The 22,118-nt window shown below is 39.4% G+C and overlaps 4 protein-coding genes across 5 annotated transcripts; 2 read left to right on the top strand and 2 right to left on the bottom strand.

Moving 5' to 3' along the window:
- Window positions 1–1,139: 1,139 nt before the first annotated feature.
- On the top strand, window positions 1,140–3,658 carry LOC121806598 (coniferyl alcohol acyltransferase-like). Its single transcript, XM_042206707.1, has 2 exons — window positions 1,140–1,730; window positions 2,535–3,658. The coding sequence occupies exons 1-2, from the start codon at window positions 1,326–1,328 to the stop codon at window positions 3,507–3,509; spliced, it is 1,380 nt and encodes a 459-aa protein (XP_042062641.1). The 5' UTR covers window positions 1,140–1,325; the 3' UTR covers window positions 3,510–3,658.
- Window positions 3,659–5,065: 1,407 nt separating this feature from the next.
- Window positions 5,066–7,184, bottom strand: LOC121808594 (myb family transcription factor EFM-like). Of its 2 annotated transcripts, none has more exons than XM_042209161.1 (4): window positions 6,677–7,184; window positions 6,063–6,590; window positions 5,909–5,982; window positions 5,066–5,741 (listed from the first exon to the last, which is right to left on the bottom strand). In XM_042209161.1, exons 1-4 carry the CDS (start codon window positions 6,870–6,872, stop codon window positions 5,289–5,291), a joined length of 1,251 nt encoding a protein of 416 aa, XP_042065095.1. In that variant the 5' UTR covers window positions 6,873–7,184; the 3' UTR covers window positions 5,066–5,288. The 2 variants fall into 2 exon arrangements, with proteins under 2 accessions (XP_042065095.1, XP_042065094.1); XM_042209160.1 differs by having other exon boundaries at window positions 5,909–5,985; window positions 6,677–7,183.
- Window positions 7,185–10,383: 3,199 nt separating this feature from the next.
- Window positions 10,384–13,580, top strand: LOC121809620 (E3 ubiquitin-protein ligase CSU1-like). Its single transcript, XM_042210342.1, has 2 exons — window positions 10,384–10,725; window positions 12,759–13,580. Exons 1-2 carry the CDS (start codon window positions 10,487–10,489, stop codon window positions 13,432–13,434), a joined length of 915 nt encoding a protein of 304 aa, XP_042066276.1. The 5' UTR covers window positions 10,384–10,486; the 3' UTR covers window positions 13,435–13,580.
- Window positions 13,581–16,014: 2,434 nt separating this feature from the next.
- LOC121806547 lies at window positions 16,015–17,426 on the bottom strand. The gene is made up of 3 exons (XM_042206630.1): window positions 16,721–17,426; window positions 16,580–16,644; window positions 16,015–16,299 (listed from the first exon to the last, which is right to left on the bottom strand). Coding segments are annotated over exons 1-3 (543 nt in total). The 5' UTR covers window positions 17,198–17,426; the 3' UTR covers window positions 16,015–16,298.
- Between the last annotated feature and the right edge of the window lie 4,692 nt (window positions 17,427–22,118).

Genomic DNA, 22,118 nt, shown 5'->3' with positions numbered 1-22,118 from the left:
GTCTGTCGGTTTCAGCGGACGTCCCAATTTTTGATTTTTTTTAAACTCTATATATACGGCTCGTTGCAAACTCTATATACACGGCTCGTTGCAAACTCTATATATACGAATTTTTAAAAAACTCTAACGCATGTATTATTGTCTAAAATGAAGGCCTAAAACAAAAACCAAGACCCTCGTTCGGCTAGCGGCAAACTATACAGATTCAAGGCAAAACATGTACTTTGTTTGAATCGTTTTTTGGTTTGGGATGGTTTTTTTTGGTGGGCTATGTATTTTTTTAATTTAAATATGTATGTTTTTTTTAAAATAAAATGATTGCATTTTTCCCGTATTCGTGTCGAAATTTTAATTCCGTAAAATTGCATATTTGTGAATTTGTGAATTTTGATTATTGTAGATCTCCGCAGGGATGTCATTGAGGATGTCCGCTATTGTGGAGTGGGATGTCCTTATGACATGTCAGTGCTGGGCAGAAGGTGTTTTTGGGATGCTCTTAGAGGACGAAGGGAGTACATGTTTCTGTGAACGAGGATGTTTGTTATCTCCAATGCATAATAAAAACATTTGAGGATGTGTGATGTCTCTAATGCATAATAAAAACATTTCTTTAACGTGAAGGTGATGACCTCTGCGCCGAAGTAATTTTTATTGTAGTGTTTTCAATCTATGTTACTTTCTTTATTTTGCAATTTTTTGGTTTTATATTAATTTAAAAATTAAAAGAAAAATAACGTAAAAATTGATTAAAATAAGTTGTGGTTGGAATGAGATGGACCTTATTACAGGCGTTATTGCTGGATATAAAAATTACTAATGCGACAAGGAAAAAAATGAATTGTGATTGAAAATGATACTGATTTTCTGGACCTTAAATGTGTAAAAGTCATACTCTAATACTACCAATCACTCATCCAATGAAAATCCTATTATCCCAATATTTTTATTTATTATATTGAGCAATACTAACGTGCAAAAATGAAATATACCAACAAACTAATGAATCCAGCCGACGGAGCAAATGTATGGATGACTTGTGTGGAGTCAAATGAATACCACAAGTGTAGGCCGCCCTTTTTTTCTTCATATATATTCACAATTTTTTTATAAATCACAACTCATAATTAATAGTTGGAGTATCTCGAATCCAAATTCCCATACTCGATGAAACAGATTCTTCTTACCTACTAAAATTAGTTCTACTATATTTCACATTCAAACCACTATAAATACATCACAATTCTACTATCTAAACACACCACAAAAATCTACATCCTCTTCATTATCCCTCTCTCTCTCTCTAAAACAATAAAGGCTGTAAAGACATGGGCGAATTTGAGGTCAAAGTTTGCAAAACGGAGAAGGTGGCGGCGGCGCTGCCTATGCAGGAGCACTGGCTGCCGCTCTCCAACCTTGACCTGTTGTTGCCGCCGGTGGACTTCGGAGTCTTCTTCTGCTACGAGCACGACGAAACGGAGCAGCATTTCTCGCAGATTGTGGGGGCGCTGAAGAAGGCTCTGGCGCTCACGTTGGTCTCCTATTACGCCTTCGCCGGCGTGCTGGTCAGGAACGGTGCAGGCGAGCCGGAGCTCCTCTGCAACAACAGCGGCGTTGATTTCGTGGAGGCCGTCTCAGACGCTGCCCTGGAGGATCTTAATCTCTATAACCCGGATGACTGCGTCGCCGGCAAGCTCGTGCCGCTCAAAAAGCACGGCGTTCTTGCCGTACAGGTTACTTTTATTTTTACTTTTTTTTAGGAGTATTATTTTTTCAAAAAAAATGGTTTGTTTTTGGTTTGAACGTGCATGTTGGATTATTGGAGAAAGATCTGCCATACCATGGTTTTTGATTTTGGTGACGTAAAAGGGTTATGTATACCTCATCAACCTACAAAATTAATTATTGCCATTGATTAAAAAATCACAGATTGAGTGCTAAAGATATTTTTAAAGTACTATCTGATACAGTATGGACCATAATTATTTTTAGTAGATTATGGAGTATATATGTGTAAAGCTAAACCGTAACTTAAAAGAAATAATTGAAGTTTAAATAATTAAAATGGGACATGGTAGCTAGACAAACCCACACAAGTGTTTACTATTTAATTCAGATTTACTATTAATTTTATATGATCCTTCCCATGTATATTCCTACACATGCATGCATACACATACATATATGTATCCATAGAGAGATGGAGTACAGAAGTTTGTTTTCAATTTCAACGTGCCTGCCTAGCTATATATGTCAAAAAAGAAATTTATGAGAAAAAAGTATGTTTTTTTAGTAGTACTATAATATTGTGCTTCAATTATTAACCACTGGAATGAATGGATCACAATATCATACACAGTCACTCATCCATCCAAAACAAAATGGTGAAACATGTTTGATTCCATCGTTTTGTATTTATACAACAAAACAAAAACTGTGGGACATGTAATTATACGATAGCTTGTATGACCATAACTATCAGTATTATAAAAATAAAATAGAACATGTGATGATTTTGAATCATGGTTTAAAAATAGGTAACTCAACTGAAACGCGGCGGAATAGTGGTGGCGTGCGCCGTCTCTCATCAGGTGGCGGACGCTTACTCCGCCAACATGTTCCTCGTCTCATGGGCGGAGACGGCGCGTTGCAAGCAGCTATCCCAGCCGCCCTCCTTCCGCCGCTCCCTCCTCCTCCCCAGACGCCCCGGCCGCTTCGACCGCTCCGTCGACGACATGTTCGTCACCGTCTCCAACCTACCGCCCGATCACTCCGACGACGACGGCGGCGGCGAATCCGCAATCAGCCGCATCTACTACATCAAGGCCGAGCGCATCACAGAGCTCCAGCAAGAGGCCAACGCCGGAAACTCCAACCACACTCCAATAACCAAGCTCGAGGCCTTCTCCGCATTCCTCTGGAAAACTGTAATCTCCGCTGACAATTCCTGCCGTGATAACGTCTGCCGCCTCGGGATCGTCGTCGACGGGAGGAGCCGATTGATCGACGGAGACGCCGATAAGGCGAAGCTCATCACTCCGTATTTCGGCAATGTTTTGTCCATCCCATTTGGGGAGAAGAAATTTAGGGATTTGAATGAGAATGGGTTGAATTGGGTGGCGAGTGAGGTCCACGCGATTTTGCTGGCCGCGGCGGGTAAGGAGCATTTCCTAGGGTTGATTGATTGGGTGGAGGAGAGGCGGCCGGAGCCGGCACTTGCGAAGATTTATGCGGCGAGGGTGACGGAGGAGGGGCCGGCAGTGGTGGTGTCGTCGGGGAAAATGTTCCCCGTAGAAAAAATGGACTTTGGGTGGGGTCGACCGGTCTTTGGGTCGTATGATTTCCCGTGGGGTGGGAAATCGGGATACGTGATGCCGATGCCAAGTGCGAAGGGCAACGGGGATTGGGTAGTGTACATGCATCTCTTGAGAGGGCAATTAGAGTTGATTGAGAGGAATGCATCGGATGTGTTCAACCCTGTTACTTCTGATTATGTTTCGTCTAATGTTTAATTTGTTTATAATGTGATGGTATATGAAATATATGATAGTTATGTAGTCTAAGTTTGTTGTAATATTTCATATTGGGATTGTATACTAAGCTTTTGTTTTTATTTCTCCTTGAAATAAAATCATCTGGTGTACTATTGTTTTAGGAAAAATATGTTGTGATTTAATCCTCCACAAATATGGAAGTTGATCCCAAATATGCATACACGGATAAGTTGTAGATTTAAAATCCTAAAATTTGAAAGTGTGCATTTTTTTATAGTCAAAAGAGCAAGTGTTTGAAATTTGAGAGCACGAATTTTAAAGAATAAATCTATTCGGCCGGGCAAACAATTTATAGAATATAATTGTGTTTAGGATAAAGCTTGGGTTGGGCTTTTCAAGACATATTAATGGACTGTTTTCTTATTTAGTTGGAAATCATTTTTTCCGACACTAATCACTATAATAGCATGAACGAAATACCAAAAATTAAACCCAACGCAATCATCTGCTAGGATTAGGAACAAGGTGTATTGCAGAAAAAAGTATTGATAGAGGTTATGATTCCTAAATTTTATTTTGATGTATGTGTTTAGGTGATTTAGATCAGTTGTGGGGCTTTCAAACAATTATTTATGGAGTACTTCATTAAACTTAGATACATTTCAGAATTTTATAAAAGGAAAAAGTTAATAAAATTATTGTAGTGAGGGTGATTAGGAATACTAGTGAATAACCCCAATATTCAACTCTAAGACTAGCTCGGTCGTCTAAGATGGTCCAAGATTTGCCTAAAATCACAAAACTGTCCGAATATTTAAATGGTATAATAATTTTATACTTTTGACAGATGTTGAACTAGTCTTAAACGTTCAAACATTGTAGAGTTTTTAGACAAGCATAGACAAATTTTAGGTTGTTGTATTATACTTCCCTCCATCAAATGTTGTCCATATTTAATTCGGAGTGGATTTTAAGAAATGTGAAGAAGTGAGAGTTAGAAAAAGTTAGTAAAATGTGAGTCTCACTTTTATATATTACAATAGAAAATGAGTGTAATTAGTTAGTAGAAAGATGAAACAATAAAAAAAATAAAAAAACAAAATGGACAATATTTTATGAATGGAACCGACATAACAAATATGGACAACATTTGGTGGACAGAAAGAGTATTATACAATGTGATCAAAACTTAGACCAAATTATATACAAAAAAATCAACCATTAAGTTGTTTCAGTATCATCGAGCTCGAGATTTATTTCCCGATCGGATATCTCAAGACTAACGAGGTTACCCAATTATAATTGAGCTTAACTGGATCTTCTGAATTTAAATCTATACTAAAATATTAATTAATCTCTTTTAAATATAAATTATTTTAGGTTAGTTAATGAGCTTCACTACTTTAGCTGAATTAGAGAACCTTTGAATGGATCTGAATGTTACTCATCCATTGCATTCCAACTAATATTCTTTATGAATTTTTTAAATTTCTATATTAGTATAAGATGTTCTTACAAAACTACAAACTGGAAAGAGGTAGTGTGACTAATGTGCTATTGCATGGCTTCCAAAATGTGAAGTACAAAAGTTGAATTGAATAGAGCAAAAGTTCAAATTACATGTCATAATTATTTAGAGGCACATACTAATAAATTAGAGGGTTCCAACTTCGAAGTTCAAAAACACAACAACACCTGTCAAACTTATGGACTTGAACATCCAAAAAACCTAGACCTAAAAAATTTCGATCACTGGGCTAGCTAAATCATGGTTAAATAAAAATAATCCATCAATAATCAGAACTTGAGACTCACAACACTTGCATTACTCTCTTCTCCTTCCACTCTCCTCCTCTCTCCGCTGTTAGCCCCGCCGCTGTCCGCCTTCCAGCTCCCACTCTCCGACTTCCCGTCCTCAATGCTCTCAGACGGGTCTCCTCCGCTGCCCGGGGAGCTGTTCCGCGTCAAGGGAGGCGGCTGCTGCTGCTGCTTGTTGTACAATTGAAGATGCTGGTGCTGGATTGCGGCGGCGTGTGGGTGGCTTGGCGGTGGCGCTATGGCCGGGTACATGTCTTGCTGCATGGGCGTGTTGAATGGGTGGTGGTGGGCGGCGGCGGCTCCGTAGAGGGCTGCCTGTGCCCCTCCGTACTCCTGTGGGACCCATATGCCACCTAGGACCACCACCTGAGGGGCCGCTGTCACCGCCGCTTGTGGGCTCGGGCTCGGCCTTCGTGTGTGCAGTCTGTATTTCTGCTTTCACAAACTTTCATTCAGATTTACTACTATCATTCATGTCTCTACTCACAAAAGCACACCATACACTCTTTTCTTTTTCTTTTTCTCTTTCTCTTTTTTTGTAGCATGAATGTCCCAGTTTTGATTTTATTTTTTGTGCTTTTTTAGAGAGAGAGAGTCACCTGCAAATGACTTTTAACTTCATCATTGGTCAAGCCATCCACCTTCATCAGTTCTCGAATTTGTTTGGGAGTAGCTACTGCCAACAATAACACAAATTATAAAGCTGAGCTGAGATTAAACACAATGTTCAACAAAACAAAAAAAGAACTCCACCTTGTGAGCCACCCAACATGTGGAGAGCATTAACAAAGCGGCGGTGCAAATCCGGCGACCAGCATCTCCTTGCCTTCCGGTGAGTCTGTGCGCCATTCGTCGCGGTCCCACAGCCCTGGTCCTTGTCGACGCTGTCCCTCTTCGTCTCTGACGAGCTCCTCTTCTCATCCATCTCCTCCTTGTGGGACGAGGCGAGGGCTAGCTCCGGATATGCTTCACCTGGGGGCGAAAACGGGAGCAAACCCCCGCTCCCGTTCGTTCTCTGCTTGCAATTTAAAGCAAGCTTGATCTCAGTCTCTTGAGGCGATGATGTCGCCAATGGAGACTGGGGGGCCTTGGCACCCTCATTCCATAGCTGCGCAGATGTCATCCAGTTGGCTTTATCTGCATAAATGTTTCCTTCGCCCATCTCAGCCTTGGATGAATTCGATTTCTTTAGAGGAATGAACTCTTCCAGCACCGGCCTTCCGCCTCCGCCTTGACTGCTGGCCTTCTCCGACTGCAGCTGCTGCCGCGACGCCTCCATTGCTGCAGCCAAACATCATCACTAACATTAAAACAAGTAGAAGAAGAAAACTAGCTAGGATTGATTAATTGTGGCTTCAAGTTTTTACCGTTGGCGAGGAGTTGCATACAGAGGGGGAGTTCGCGTTTGAAGGCGTCGATCTTGAGACGCTCTTCCTCGAGCCGGATTAGGAAGTCTTCGAGTTTTTGAGTGTGGTCGCTTGCTTCATCTCCTAATGATTTTGGGAGCATGGAATAGATTTGGGGTTTGGTGTCGAAGATAAGTTCGGATGGAGATGCCATCATTTCTTGATCTATAACATAAATTAGGCAACCTTCAATTCTTTTATGTGAAGAGATGAATGTTTGTAGATGGAGTTACACTGAAATAATGTAATATGGTATGAATGTTTGTAAACACAAAGAGAAGGGGTGTATTTAGGGTTGGGTTGGAGGGAGAATAAAGTGGGGTTTTGGAGAGAAGAGGAGATGGGAAATATAAAGAAAAAATAAAAGTAGAAAAAAGAGAGGGAGAAAAGATAAGGGATGGTAACTTCTTGCAAAGAGCAAAGGCAAAAAAGGCTATATCTAATGGTTCTTGCAGGAAGGAATCACTGGTCTCTTAAAGAACCTTGGTTTCAAATAAATATTTATTTTGAGCCTTCAAAAACTAAAATACCCATAAGCAAATGATTCTCTTCTTGGACTACTTTAATTTTCCTTTTCCTTTTTCACACTTTACATTGTTGATACTCCCTTTTGTTTTAGCCCTTTAATGAAGGTTGTGTGAGATATTGAAAGAAGTAAGAATAAATTAATAGAGTGGAAAAAGGATGAGGAAAAAGAGAACTTATATTCATCCCCATCTTGATAACATGCATAAAATGGAATTATATATTTTATGGGATAATTTTGTTCAATGTCTTTTTATTCTACAAAGAAGATAATGTTAAGGTTTTGATACTTGATGTGGCCTTTAAGTATATAATACAGTTGATATTATAGTCCCTGTTTTCAATATTCCTCAAATTCGAAGAAATCGAGCTATCTTAATTTATCCATTGAGATTTTTTTAGTAGTGTATTTTAAGAAATTCATCTTAATCGTCTACGAATGAAAATATGTAGCAACTTGAAGAAATGTTTGACTAGAGATAGTCTTTAAGCAAAAAGTGAACAAAAAGACATCGTGACAAAAATATATTTTCCTTAAATTTGATGTCCACACTCTGTCTAAAAACCTTGGATACTTGAATCAGAGTTTAAAAAAATAGAAAAGAAAAGAATAGGTATGCAATATTAATTTCTATGGATGTACAAAAATCCAAATCTCAATCCCTAGCTGCGTATCACCCGATTCAGAACAAAAAAAGAGAAGAAAAAATTATGGTTGTTTAAGATTTAAAATAGTAAAATGGAAGTCTCTAGTTAAAAGGTATGGGAATCATAGCCTGTATAATTAATGCGGTCTCTGGTGGTACAAATATTCGTGAAATTGTACTTAATGAAGAAAAAAATCGCAAATAAGTATAATAAAAGAAGATTAATTAACGGCGTCAATAATTTGAAAACAAAATAAAGATTCATAGTTGAATGTGACTTGGGATTCGATGAGGATGGATTTAAGGCGGTGAAAGCATATTATTAGTTTATTATTATGATTAAATACAATAAAGGGGGTGAGGAAATATTCAAAATGGCAATTCAGTATCAATCCCACACACGCCAACTTTCTTTTTGGGTTTTCAACTTTAAAAAGTTGCATAATTCCCTTACATTAAAGTGCATTAAGAGAGGTGATAAAGCGAATATCTGTTCAAGTGCAACACATTTTTGTTTGAAATGAAAGAAAGAATATAATACACACACACACACACACACACACACACACATAGATATAGTATATATTTATTTGGTTAATTGAGAGAAGGAATATCTGAACTCTAATTCTACGACTCAAAATTAGGAGCATAGAAATCCACGAAGCTTAAAGGAGGAAAAGATGTTCTTTGTTAAAGAATATCAAAGGAAGTCTCAAGGGATATGGGAATCTTCTTTTGCTACCAGCTTTACTGAAGTGGGCTGTAAGCCATCAAGATTCTCTCATATCACACCATTACTTAGGATATTTATTTTGTCTTTCAAGAAAATCATTCATCTTTTACAAATTAATTGATTACTTAATTCCATGGAAAAATTACATCAACATAACAAGCCCCTCATGAAGTTAAATTTCATAAAAAGGAAGAGTGGGAAATTAATTAATTTATCAAGTAGAAATATATGTATAAGAGATGAATTGAATGGAGAGGGAAAAAGGAAAAGAAAGGAAAGGGTTAAAAATTGAAAAAGAAAAGGAATCGAATTCGGGGAATGCAATGATGAATGGTTGGTCGCTTTCTATAATAAGGCTTGAGGTACAAGCCTCCAATTCACACCTTTTCTGCAGATTCTCTCTTTCATCTTTGCCTCAAATTCTTCTTCTGACACGTATCCTACATATTCTCTCTCAGCTTCTGAATATACCTTCTGTTTCCTGCTTAACAATTAGGGTTTACATGTCAACTACAAATTTTTCAATTTTCATCTTTGACTAAGCTATTGAAATGGGGAAATTGAAATTCGTATTCTGATTACAGCAGAAAGAATTATCAATGAACTACACAATGTTTGTGGTTGGATCAATAACATTAGTAGCAATTTAAATACTATTGATCAGCTTTAAATTAAATTCGACTTTAGTTTATAGCTAAAAAGGTTACAACTTGAGATGGCTTATAGTTGGCGTTTCACACGTACGGGTGCATGCTGGCTTCATTTTATTTTTTAAAATTTTAAATCTAGGCAAATGATTATATTTTTTTAGATTTTCTTTTTTGTTAATTATTTTATACAGTAGTACTACTTTTATTTCTTTCAATCAAGTGATGGGCGATGTTGATTTATTCACCTCATATTACAATACAATAATAAAACTATGGAGTATAATAATAAATACTTAAATAAAAGTGTTTTTTTATCTCTGGGGAAAAAATAATTATGACCAACTTTTTAGACAATTTTGTAATTCCAAACAAACACATTCCATTATAACAACTTTTATTATGCGAATGTGTCTTTCTTTTATTTTTGCATTTACGTTTTTTTAATCTTAATTTCTCAACCCCACAAGCCGCCATCGCCATTATCTGCCACTATTGTCACAAAACATCTATGAAACACAATTCATCGCCACCAAGGCACCAACACATTATCAACACCTTGCCGGATATATTTATAAAAATGGAAGAACGTATGCGAGAACTTAATAATTCAAAGACCAAATTCACTTTGCTCCTTCTACTAAGTTATGATTCATTTAATTTAGTTAAGTTCATTTTTTATTTTTAATTAACGTTAGATATTAAAAACAAGCGTTGTACATATAATTCATCGCCATCAAGGCACCAAGAATTGAGGGGTAGGAAGGATACCTATGTGTTCATAATGAAAGCACTAATTGATAAGTGACTGAGGACGGTGAATGTCATGAGAATGATGTGATTTTATGAGAATGAAAGACTGTGAGTGAAATAAATTAGAATTTAACCAAATTTTATAAATTTTACCGCAATTTGCCTTTATTGATTTAGAGAGTGTAATGAATTAATGAGTAAGATGAACACAGTCACAGTATTAAATTCGGTTGGGCTAAGCCCATTTTCTATTTAGACTGCCAACTTGAGAAACTACTATTTTAGTAGAGACTGCTATTCTGGGGGCCCAATTGGCATCAATTCTGAATTTCTGGCCACAGTAAACAGCTTACCCAAATTTCAAAAAGATTAGTCTCGTTCGATCCAATCTAGGGTTTCTATCGCTTTCCCTAATTCCCCAAATTGAAACCATTCTTCCGAGTTCTTCAATCTCAGATCGCTAAATATGCCTCAGAGACACTCGAAGAACAACAACGATTTAGCATTCTTCACTTACGATGAGAAGCGGAAGCTAGGGTACGGCACGCAGAATGAGAGATTGGGAAGGGATTCGATCAAGCCCTTCGACGCATGTTCCCTCTGCTTGAAGCCCTTTATTGAGCCTATGTCATGTGGCAAAGGCCATGTTTTCTGCAAGGAGTGCATTTTGGAATGTCTTTTGGCACAGAAGAAAGATATTCACAGGTCACCATCTTTACCTGCTATGTTTATGCATTCAATTTTTTGTTTTAAATGCTTATTGCTTGAATATCGGTTTAGTTGGTTCTTGTTGTGTGCTAAGTGAAGTGCAATTTTTTTTTTGCTGATGACCTATCATAGTGGTGTAGAATCTGTTCAATGAGTTGCTGAAAGAATATTTGTTGATGAATTCTATATGATTATCTAAGCACTGTGTTTCAAGTATATTGGTAATTCATAGTATTGGTGATTGTTATTGACTTAGGATGTCATCCCATCTTGTTTACTATTGTTTCATGTCTTCATCTTTTCATTTTCAATGTATACTTTTCTTGCTCAAAGCAAGTAAGAAAGGATTTGTTCAAATTGAAGAATCTCTGGACTCTTAAGACCACCTTGCTTTGGCTACTTTCTGAGCCTTACTATTCTGTTGATGCGGTGATGTGTAAATTTCGAGTTCAATTATCAAGTGTAAGATCACACAAGATTAATAAAATAGCTCTAATATTACAGCAATACTGCAAGAATACAACGTTGAATGTAATACTTCGAGTGTCGATCCACATGGAAGGAATTGATTATTTAACTCTAAAACAAAGGAAAGACATACAAAAAGGTGATTTGTTTTGAAAGTTTTGATTTCCAAAAGTTAATGACAAAATAAAGCTACAAGTTAACTAAAGAGAGACTATTCGAACGGGAAAATATGTCACTCCAAGTTGCTCACTAGGCTTGTATTGTTCTACACCTTTAACAATGAAACATATGAAGGGATTAAAATATCAACCTAATCACATACACTGAACATGTACACGATGAGTAGTTCGCAATTAGCTGAATACATAACCTACGAACCAATCTTCAATGTTTACAAACTCCTACGAAGCGCTAGAGAAATAAACATCTACTATAATCACCTACTTAATCCACTATCAAATTATCATTTGAACAATTTTAATTCAATAGCAATCCAACAATCAAACATTCCTAAACTATGTTAAAGAGACAATAGCATAGGAAATAACAACACTACATTATTAGCCAAAAACATAGTGAATAACATTAAGCACATTGTTGGTAACAAACATACGAGTTCAATGGTGTAAAAACATCTATACAAAGCTTAGATTACAACTTGGAGCAACATAAAGAGCTTAGCCTAAACACATATTGATATTTGCAATAAAAACCATAGGAAGCATGCTCTCGTTGAGTGGAATTGGGATTTGGAGACGGATCGTCGGAATGTTGGCCGGAACTTCTTCCTTTTCTTCTTCCTCCTCTCTTTCTCCATTTTCTCTCTTTTTTCCTCCCTGAAATTCGTCTACTCGTCTGATTCTTTTTCTTCTTTTTATTCCTCAACTGCCAAGTAAACTGCCAATTAGTGGTTGAAGCTCCGAAACGCCCGACCGGGTGATATTAAAAAGGAAATTCGCCCGACCGGGCGAACTGCTACTGGGTGCATCACGGGAAACACCCGACCGGGTGGTCTCTCTGGACTCCTCCTGCCTTACTGAAATCGCCTGACCGGGTGTTTCGTACCACAAAATCGCCCGACCGGGCGAAGTTTCTGGACTCCGAATGCTTTCTACATTTCACCCGACCGGGTGTTAGTTCTGGAATCCTCAAGTGTGCACTTCCGACAACCTTCCCGCTTTAACATCCTAAACTTCAATAAAAGCACTCTTTGATGGGTTATAATTTGCATAAAAATGTATAGTCTAAGGGGGAAAAGTATAGGAAATATGCTTCGCATCATGCTGCCAATCATTTTGTACTCAAATCTGCCTTACTTATCTTGCATTGGTTATGTATCATATCATCTATTTTATGTTGTAGTAAATGGATAACACTCTATCCCATGAGTAAATATGAGATTTTGGGAAATTATGACTTAATGGTGTTCAGGATCCGTTTTTTTAACGTCCTTCTGTCGATTTCTCTGGATCAATATATTGAGGACCATAGAGAAGTTTATACAGTACAGAGTATATTTTTTCTTGTGATTTTATAATGAAAGAGATTTGTATCAAATGCAGGAAGTCAGCTGCCCATGCTGCTCAACAGAAACAGGAAAAAGAAGACGAAGAAGAGAAGCTAATGCTGCAAAAAGCTAGAGAGCTCGATGCATTTGATCAGCAGAACCATGGAGCGATACCTCAGTACAATGATAAGAACTACAATAGCGACAAGAACGGTTTCCATGGAGCCAACAGTGTAAAGACGACTTCATATGAAGAGGAAGCACTCCGTACGATGAAGGCATTTTGGCTACCTTCCGCAACCCCTGAAGCTCCTAATAAAGTACATGCCCCGTCAACAGACACAAAATGCCCTGAAGGGAACGAAAAACTCAGGTTGAAGACGCTCTTTCCCTTGGTTTTCACAGAAGACACTAATGAAGAGAAGAGAGCAACTTCTCTTGACAAAACTTATATCTGCCCTAGCTGCAAGGTGACGCTAACAAATACACTCTCACTCGTGGCCTTGAGTTCTTGTGGGCATGTCTTCTGCAAGAAGTGTGCTGAGCAGTTTGTCGCTGTCGATAAGGTTTGTTTAGCCTGTGACAAGCCTTGCAAAGAGAGGCATCTTGTCAATCTTGCCAAGGGAGGAACTGGTTTTGCAGGCCATGGGGATCATCTCGAAGCCAAAGACTTTAAACATTTGGGAAGCGGGTCGGGCCTCGGGCTCGTGAGACCAGCAACCAAGACTTGATCTTGAGATTGTATAGATACAATTGGAGTTTGTTTTATGGAGTATCATATGTTTTACCTTCGTATGACTTTATATGGTATCGTCTTTGTTGTAATGCAACCATTCCCCTCAACTGTGCAAGAGAAAGATGCCAGATTGTATTTTGATCTTCTGATTCATAAACTCCATACTCAAGCTGTCTTATGTGGAGTAATATTTTGATTTAGTCATAATTAGGTCAGCGTTGCACTATAAGTAACCATGTCTTCATCCTCATGAAATCTAAATTGGTAATTTCGTCAAACCTCCAAAAATATATGTAAGCAGAAAATGTGTAAAGAGTATGAATATTGGGCGGTTCGATAATATACTACTATAATACTGAAAGATATTTAGAATAAAATAATTAAGAAAATTAAATTAAATTTTAAAGATATAAAGTTTATTATTTATGTTGAAACAAATCAAAGTTTAGCAGCTAATTTAATAACCTGTTATGAAATTAATACAAAATTATCAAGACATTTCAGGTTACGACCATAATTTCTTAGCTTAATTATTAAACGAACCAAAATGATTTTGGTTTGAAATTTCAACCAAAACAAATCAAATCGCTCTACCAACAAATCGATGGTTTGAAATTTTAGGTTGGATTTGGGTTTGCTCACTCTTGACACCGTTAATATTGACGTGTCTAGAGTTTTGCTAATATTTTTATTTTTTGTACTCAATTGAGTTGAAGCTTATGCTCGTATCACGGAGCTCCTTCATTCCTCATAGACAGTTTAAGCTCATTTCAAATAGGTTCGAGTTTAGGCTCGTAACAAGGAACTCATCATTTTTTTATTGACAATTTTAATTAACTCATGTTAATGAGCACTTCAAAAAATTCATCACGTTATTCATCATGTTTTGACTCTCTGTCATAGCCCTAATCATATAGTTTTTCTCATGCTCAGGACTAGGAGCCACTTCAATTTGAAATTGTATTGCATCATAGTTTAATTGGATCATAGATCGTGAACTGCTCTATACCATTATAGAAAATAAAATGCAGAAAATTAAAGATAATTATCTATTCTGACTTATTATCTTTGATTGATATAAATTGATTTATTCCATTCTTGGATGGGTTAATCATGATTATTTCCTTCAATCACACATTTTCTCTTCATTCCAAAATGGAGTATTGTTCATTAGCATTTTATATTGCAAACCAACTTAGGTCATACATTTATATTGCTCCAATGAGCGACTTCTTTTAGGGATAGATTGAATTGACGATACATAGACATTGGTATTTACAAGATTAGACGATCAAACAAGCTGAAAACCATTCAACCCGTCAGCTGATTATTTTAAACAAAACATATTCACCAAAGAAGATAAACATTTGGTGAAGTAATAACTAAACATGAAAACATTTTCACTAACATCAAGAAAACCTAATTTTGAACAATCACAAACCCAACCCCCAAACCACCTTCGAAAATCATATTCACTGCAAGACTCTCACCAAACTAATAGTACATCACAGCTTGACAAAAAGGTGGCATGGCAAACTGAAACACCAAGAATCACAACTTCACTCTTGAAGAGCTATTCATCAGTTATACTCTTCAAAAGTACAGAAAACGCGACTGAACAATATATAGTGTGCCACATCAAGAAAGTTGAAGATACATTTTGCTATTTCCAATCTCGATATCAAAAAAAGCACATAAATCTTCTGGCATTACCATTTTATAAGCTATAGCAATAATGGTGGAGGCTCCATTTTATAAAACTTCAGAAGGTTTTACAGACTTCTGCATCAAATCTTACTTCCTCTAACATGGCTACTCAGTTCATACTAGGTTACGATGAGGTAGGACAATTTTTTTCTTACATGAGCCAAAAAGGAAATACGAATAGGCCTGAAGAAAACTTGGAAGTTTCAAACCAGCATCTTTGAGTAATTAGCCTTCTTATATACTCCATGTTATAGGATACTACTTCCTAAGCCAATCTTCTCAGTATCTCTAAATTCAGATATAAAACTGTCTGTTGCTATTTAGCAGAATATATGTTTGAGCACATCTTTAGCATTGTGCTCACACCATGATACAACATCCACTAAGCCATTCAAGTTGAGAAAGATATGTTAAGATTCCTGCTGCAATGAATCATCTAAGCGATTCTCTGGGATTAAAACTTAATCTGTTGAACATCACATCGAAGATCTATTCTATTAACTAATCCATCCAGATTCAGATAAAACAGTAAAATGAAGAAATAAATGACAGCTACTACTTACTAGCCACGAATTATGCATATAACACGGAGATTGCTAACAAAATCCCAACAGAGGATTTACAGCACAAATATCATACACTTTTAAGCAGATAAAGGGATGTTGCATTGCATGAACGGACATAAATATACATACTCAAAGGAACAGAAATCATATAAATCATCTTTGAACAACAACAGGGATTAAGTAAGTATAACAACATGTAATACTAGCAAAGAACCAGGCGCAAGAAAGCATAAACACAAGCATTTCCAACCCATTATGAACACGTTAACATGGGAAGTTTCCAAAATAACGTTAAGCGCCTCTTAAAGCCAATATGGTATTTGCATTGCAACAAATGCTGGATCCAACGAATTCATTCACAAAAAGCTTAAAGCTTACATGATAAGCGCCACTAATAAAAGTGAACCACTGCTTAAGCCCCTAAATTCTAGATAATGCCCAAAATAAGCTACCGAAGATAGAAATTAAATACTATATATAACCATTAATCTGTTTCACCATTACTGTCATCCTTGTTTGCACCAATACTATACCTCTACCAAGGAACCATTTGCTTTAGAATCTTTATATCAACATCGGATCTACCTCTGCACATCAGATTCTCAAGCAATCAGCCGTGTTAGGGAAAATCAAACCAAACCAGTTCAACTCAAAAGAAACTGAAGATAATGCAGCAACAAAGAGTAAACATTTAAAAACACCAATCTAGACAATGCAACCACAATGCCCTTATTCCTGATGCATAATTAAACACTAATCCATCAATAATTGTTGGAATTTCACACAAAATAGCAGCACACAGTTCCATAACATGCATGCAGAAGAGTTTCTTCAAGTATACAAAGAAACAGGAAAATCAGGCCATACCAAGACATCATAACCCGATAAGAGTCGGCCGCAACTCCAACCAAATACAATCCAGGAAATACACCCTGATAGAAATGAGGGGAAAATAAAACCCTTGTAACAAATCAAAATATCAAAATCAGGAATATGTATGTGACATACTTCGAGTTGTTTCTGAACATTCTTAGGCCACTTTTTGGGGCGGCGGGCGGGCTTGCCTCCGGTCAAGGCGTAGACATCCTCCTCAATTTCTTCCCTCGACAGCGAAATCCAGACCTTCCTCTTGGCGTTGCGCTCAACGCCACCGCTCTGGTGGGCCCCTTCCCTCAGCCGCTGCGACTTCATCCCGTTGCTGCTGCCATCATTGTTCGCGTTTTCCTTTTTGGAACTCGACGCCGCCTTGATGGCCTCCTTCCTCGGCCGCAGCTTCCACGGCTTCGCCTCCTCCGCCGCTGCCGCGTCGTCCCTCGGTGGCGGCGGGGGTTGCGGCTGCTTGGGGTCGGAATCGGGGTGGTGATCAGCGGAATCGCGGCGGCGGAAGCGGTGGTTGTGGGGGGTGGAGGAGTTCTTGTGGGCCCATTTGAGGTGGGGGAGGGAGAAGTTGTGCAATGGTTGCGATTTCACAGGTGGTGCCGCCATCAGATATCACGGCACCAATACTTGAATAAAACCCCCTTCTTTTTATGGAATTGTTGTGGTCAGAAGCGGAGAATTGTGAGGAGTTTGGGGGATTGGGGAGGTGCTTGCGGCGGAGGGAAGCAGAGACGCAATGAAACAGAGGAGTTTCTAATAAAGAATTTTAGAGAGAGAGGGAGGCAATGGTGTGTGGGTTTGTGAAACGAAATTATATGTAGGAAGGAAGCCAAGCTGTGCGACGCACATTCTTATGGTTTTACCCTATTTTATCACAAGGGTATGTTTTTAAGATTACTAAGAGGATCCACAATAGCGCCTAGCGCACCGCCTAGCCGAGCGGTTTTTCGGAAATAAATTTCGCCTAGCGCTAGGCCGTCAAAATCCGCTGGGCTATGCGCTGGGCGATCCGCTCGGCGCCGTTGCAGCGCCCGGATCGCCCAGCGCATAGCCCAGCGGTTTTTTTTTCGAAGCCGGTCCAAGCCACGGCGTGGCCGTCCCCGACGCACGAAGTGGGGTACCTCACGATGAAGCCGGCCTCCTCCAAGCACATGCCGACATGCGCCAAACGGAAGCTCATATTCGACTCCCAAAGGATTTAATTGAAGAGTTATGGGCGCGGATGACTACTCGGAGTTAGTTTTTTTTATTTATGTAATTTTTTAAAATGTAATTTTTTTTAAAATTTAAATAAAATTGTTGCATTTTCCCGTATCTGTGGCGTAAATTTAATTCCGTATTTTGTGTGATTGTTCATTATTTGTTTTATATAATTTTGAGTGATGTGGCTGGGCTATTTGCTTGTTTTGATGATGTGGCATGAGGATTTTTAGTGCTGATGATGTGGCAGGAGGAGTTTGTGGCTAGGCTATGGCTGGGCGAAAACCATTGTGGATGCTCTAACAGTATTTTCTTATTATGTCTATTGGATGTGGCAGTCTCATTTCTTTTTGATATAGGATTTAAGAAATGTTAAAAAAATTGGATGGAAGAAAGTTAGTAGAATATCAGATCTATTTGTATATAATATTAGTTTTAAATGATATGGGAGTGGAATGAGTTAATGGAATGTAGTGTCTTTTTACCATTTATAGTAATTATGAACCGGAACTCCTATTTTCGGACGGATCATGTTAAAAAAACGGGACTCCTATTCACAAATGGAGGGAGTATATACTTATCAAAATCTAACACTCACCTCTATTCGATTAACCCATTTTATTAATGTTAATAGATGAGAATTGTAAGGACATGATATGTACGAACGATACAAGAATATAAGAATATTACAATATGTTTGATTCTTTATATTGAGGGTGAACTACATATTTAGGCCTTACAATTGTCATTACGAAACGTTTGCGGTCCTTGTAAATACAAAATATAATTTGTGGGCCTTATACTTGTACGTATGTATGTTTTAAGGTTCTTTTCACTTTTTGACATTTTTAAGACAAAAACACTTCCAAATAGGTAAATTTGTACGTTATTTTCTCTCTTTCCTCCTTGCTTCTCCCATTTTTCGCACGTTCGGGTTTTAGGCTTCCAAATAGAGAAATTTAATAGTAACATCACGATTGAGTCATACCAGAGATCAATCATTTTATCACTAGGTCAACTCACACATCTTTAATCAATGGCGGATGCAGCTTATAAGAGCATCTGCAACGCGGCACGGAACCGTTCTGCGTTTCGTTCCGGAGGAACGAAACGCTCGCGCGACGCGTTGCGGAACACCGTCCCGTCACCGAACCATCCCCATCTCGTCGCGTAACCCGTGCCTGCGAGACGCGGCACGGGCTGTCACGCCACGCGCTTTGGCGACGTGGCGCGCCCCTGCGTCGTGCGTGACGCCCACTCACCGGCCCGCGAGTGGGCGTCGTCACGTGCTGACGCAATAAATCTTTTTTTAAAAAATCGAATTTAAAAAAAATAAAAAAATGAGTAAACGGTAATATTACCGTTTATATATCCGTTTTTCCTTTTTTTATTTTTTTATTTTTTTACTCTATAAATACTCCTAATTCATCCTCATTTCACACACAACTACACATCTATTCTTCCTAAATCAACTTCATTTCCTCTCCAATTTTCATCCAACATCTCATCACAAAATATCCGGCGACGGCAACTCCGGTGGTGGCGGCTCCGGCGGGTGGGATCTCAACACGTTTAACGATTGGGAGACCATGTACAACACACTAGGTGGTTCCGGTTCGTCGACGCCGAGCACCCAGGGTTCGGCGACGCCGGGTGGGTACCAACCACCCACTTTTGACGTGGATACATACGCTCGTCCCTCCGCCCCGCGGTATTCGCAGGGATTATCCTAGATTCGGGAGGATTTCCCCGTTGAACCCACTCTGGGAGTAGGCCGAGGCGGGGGGAGGAGGCCGAGGCGGGAAAAGCTCCAGGGGGGAGTCGGAGGAGGGCGAGGAGGAGGAAGAGGAGGATCTAGGCCGGCATCCGTACAGCAACAACGAAACGATGGCGGTGTACAACGCCTGGATCACCGTCTCGTACGATCCCATCGTCGGGAATCAACAACCCAACAAGTACTTCTGGGAAAAGGTCACTGAGATCTACCACCAGATTAAGCCTAAAGGGTCCCGGAAGCGCACATATAAGATGCTCTGCTCTCACTTTGGCCGAGTCGACAAACAGGTCAAAAAATTCTGCGACATCTACTCGACCGAAGCGACACACTACCAAAGCGGAGCTTCGGGAGCCGACATTCTGAGGGCGGCTTTGCGCGTCTACAACCAGGACACCGGTAAACAATTCAAATATGTTGATATTTGGCAGATCGTCAAGGAAGAGGAAAGGTTGGCCAGCGGTGTCCGCTCCAGCTCGGGCTCAACCTCAAAGCGCACGAAGCACACGGCGAGTGGCCAATACTCGTCTGGTGACACCGGTGAGGGCAGCGGCGGACAAGAGGGTGCACCGCAGGAGTTTGCGGGTATGGCCGTCGACCGCAAGGGACGAAGGCGGCGAAGGCGGCTAGAGCGAGGAAGGGCCGAGGCGAATCAAGCCAGGCGGGCTCGGGGGGAGGCTCGAACACCCTTGTGGCGGTGTACATGACCGCCACCATGGCGGACACTTCCCGCTTCTCACCCTCCCAATACGCGGCCTGGTGGAACGGAATTGTGCATATGGCAGCACAACTTGGCCTTCCGACTCCCCCTCCACCTCGACCGCCTTCGGGGGATGATTCGCCGGCGGAGTATTTTTTTTATTTTCTTTAAATTTGTATTTTAAATTATGCAACGTTTAATTTTTTAGGATTTTAATTGTGTGTTTTTTATTTTTTAGAATTTTAAGTTGTAATTTTTTTTATATGTTGTGTGTTTTTTAATGAAGTGTGTTTGTTTTAATTGAATTGGGTTAGAAATAAAAATAAAAAATGAAATTGAATGGATAGTAATTTAAGGAACAGTTAAGAAACGGATAAGGAACAGAGGGTTGCAGGTTCCGTTCCTTAGTTAAGGAATGGAGTAAAAAAGTACAGTGAGGCCCGCAAATAGTAGTTTAAGGAACGGTTAAGAACGGTATAGCAACAGCGTTGTGGATGGCCTAACAAGCTGTACAACTTTATCCCAAAATATAATTTCTTAATGCCAAATTTAGATATCTTAATAGGTGACCTAGTTGTGAAAAAGTTGGTCTTCTCAGATTTAGACTAGCTGACTAGGGTTTGATTCCTTAGAGCATCCGCAATGGTGGATTTCCCGGCGGACGTCTGACTGGAGTGTCGGGTGTCCGCGCGAGACGTCTGCCATTAAACGTGAGAGGAGCGGATGCGACGTCCGCTGCGGACACCGCATATCCGCGGCCTTCCGGCGACCGCCATTACGGGTAAGACAGTAGTAATATGTTCAAAATTAGACGTCTCCAAACCGAACCGGCCCGGAACCGTCGCCGGCGGTTCGAACCGGCACCGGAACCGCCGGAACCGCAGGGCCGGTTCCGGTTCCTCATTTTATGCAAACCGTAACAGGCGGGTCGGAACCACCGGTTCCGGCGAAACCGGCGGTTCGGCGGTTTCCGACACAATTTCAGGCCTACTCCCTAGCCTTTTCACAATTTCAGGGTTAAACCGGCGGTTCCGGGCCTAAACCGGCGGTTCCGGGCCTAAACCGGCGGTTTCCCACCGCAATTTTCAAAATTTGAAAATTTAAACGGTCCGTAAACCGCCGGTTCCACCGAAAACCGGCGGTTTCGGCGGCGAACCGGCGGTTTCGGCGTTATTTTTCAAAATTTTGATTTTTTTTTTCTAAAATTTTTAATCACAATTTTCCCCTATAAATACCCCCTCCTCTTCCATTTCTACTCACCCCATTCTTGTGTTAATAAGAATTTCTCTCTCAATCTCAATTTCTCTATTCTCCATCCTCATTCTCTCAAGTTGTGTACGTTGTTTGCGCTCATAATTTACTCACGTTGTTCTTGTTCACGTTATCATATAGTCATATTCACATAAACACTACTATCTATTCTCTACTTCCAATTTCCATAATATCATGTCTTCATCTCGTCGTGGTGGTGATCGGGGCAAGGGCATTGCTCAAGATCAAAGTGACTCTCGGCGTCGTCGTGCCCCTTCTAGAGCACAAGTTGCGGAGGAGGTGGGAAGGCGAGCCGCTCTTCGATTACAAGTAAGTTCTAAACTTCTAAATTAAATGTTTTACTATGTTAATATGTTATAATAAGTTTTAATATGTTAGTAGTTTTTTAATATGTTTTATTATGTTATATGATATAAGTTTTAATATGTTAGTAAGTTTTAATATGTTTTAATATGTTATATGATAAGTCTTTAATTTGAGAGCACCATTTGGTATACTTGCTCGGAAAAAGATTATGTGCGGACTACCGTCTTTTCTTATATCCTTGTGCAAGATGGCCTATTGTGGAATGCCTCAGCGTG

This window comes from Salvia splendens, chromosome 6 (genome assembly GCF_004379255.2).
Source record: "Salvia splendens isolate huo1 chromosome 6, SspV2, whole genome shotgun sequence".
Classification (NCBI taxonomy): domain Eukaryota; kingdom Viridiplantae; phylum Streptophyta; class Magnoliopsida; order Lamiales; family Lamiaceae; genus Salvia; species Salvia splendens.
The sequence above is the reverse complement of the archived record's forward strand: the minus strand, read 5'-3'. Positions and strand labels throughout refer to the sequence as shown.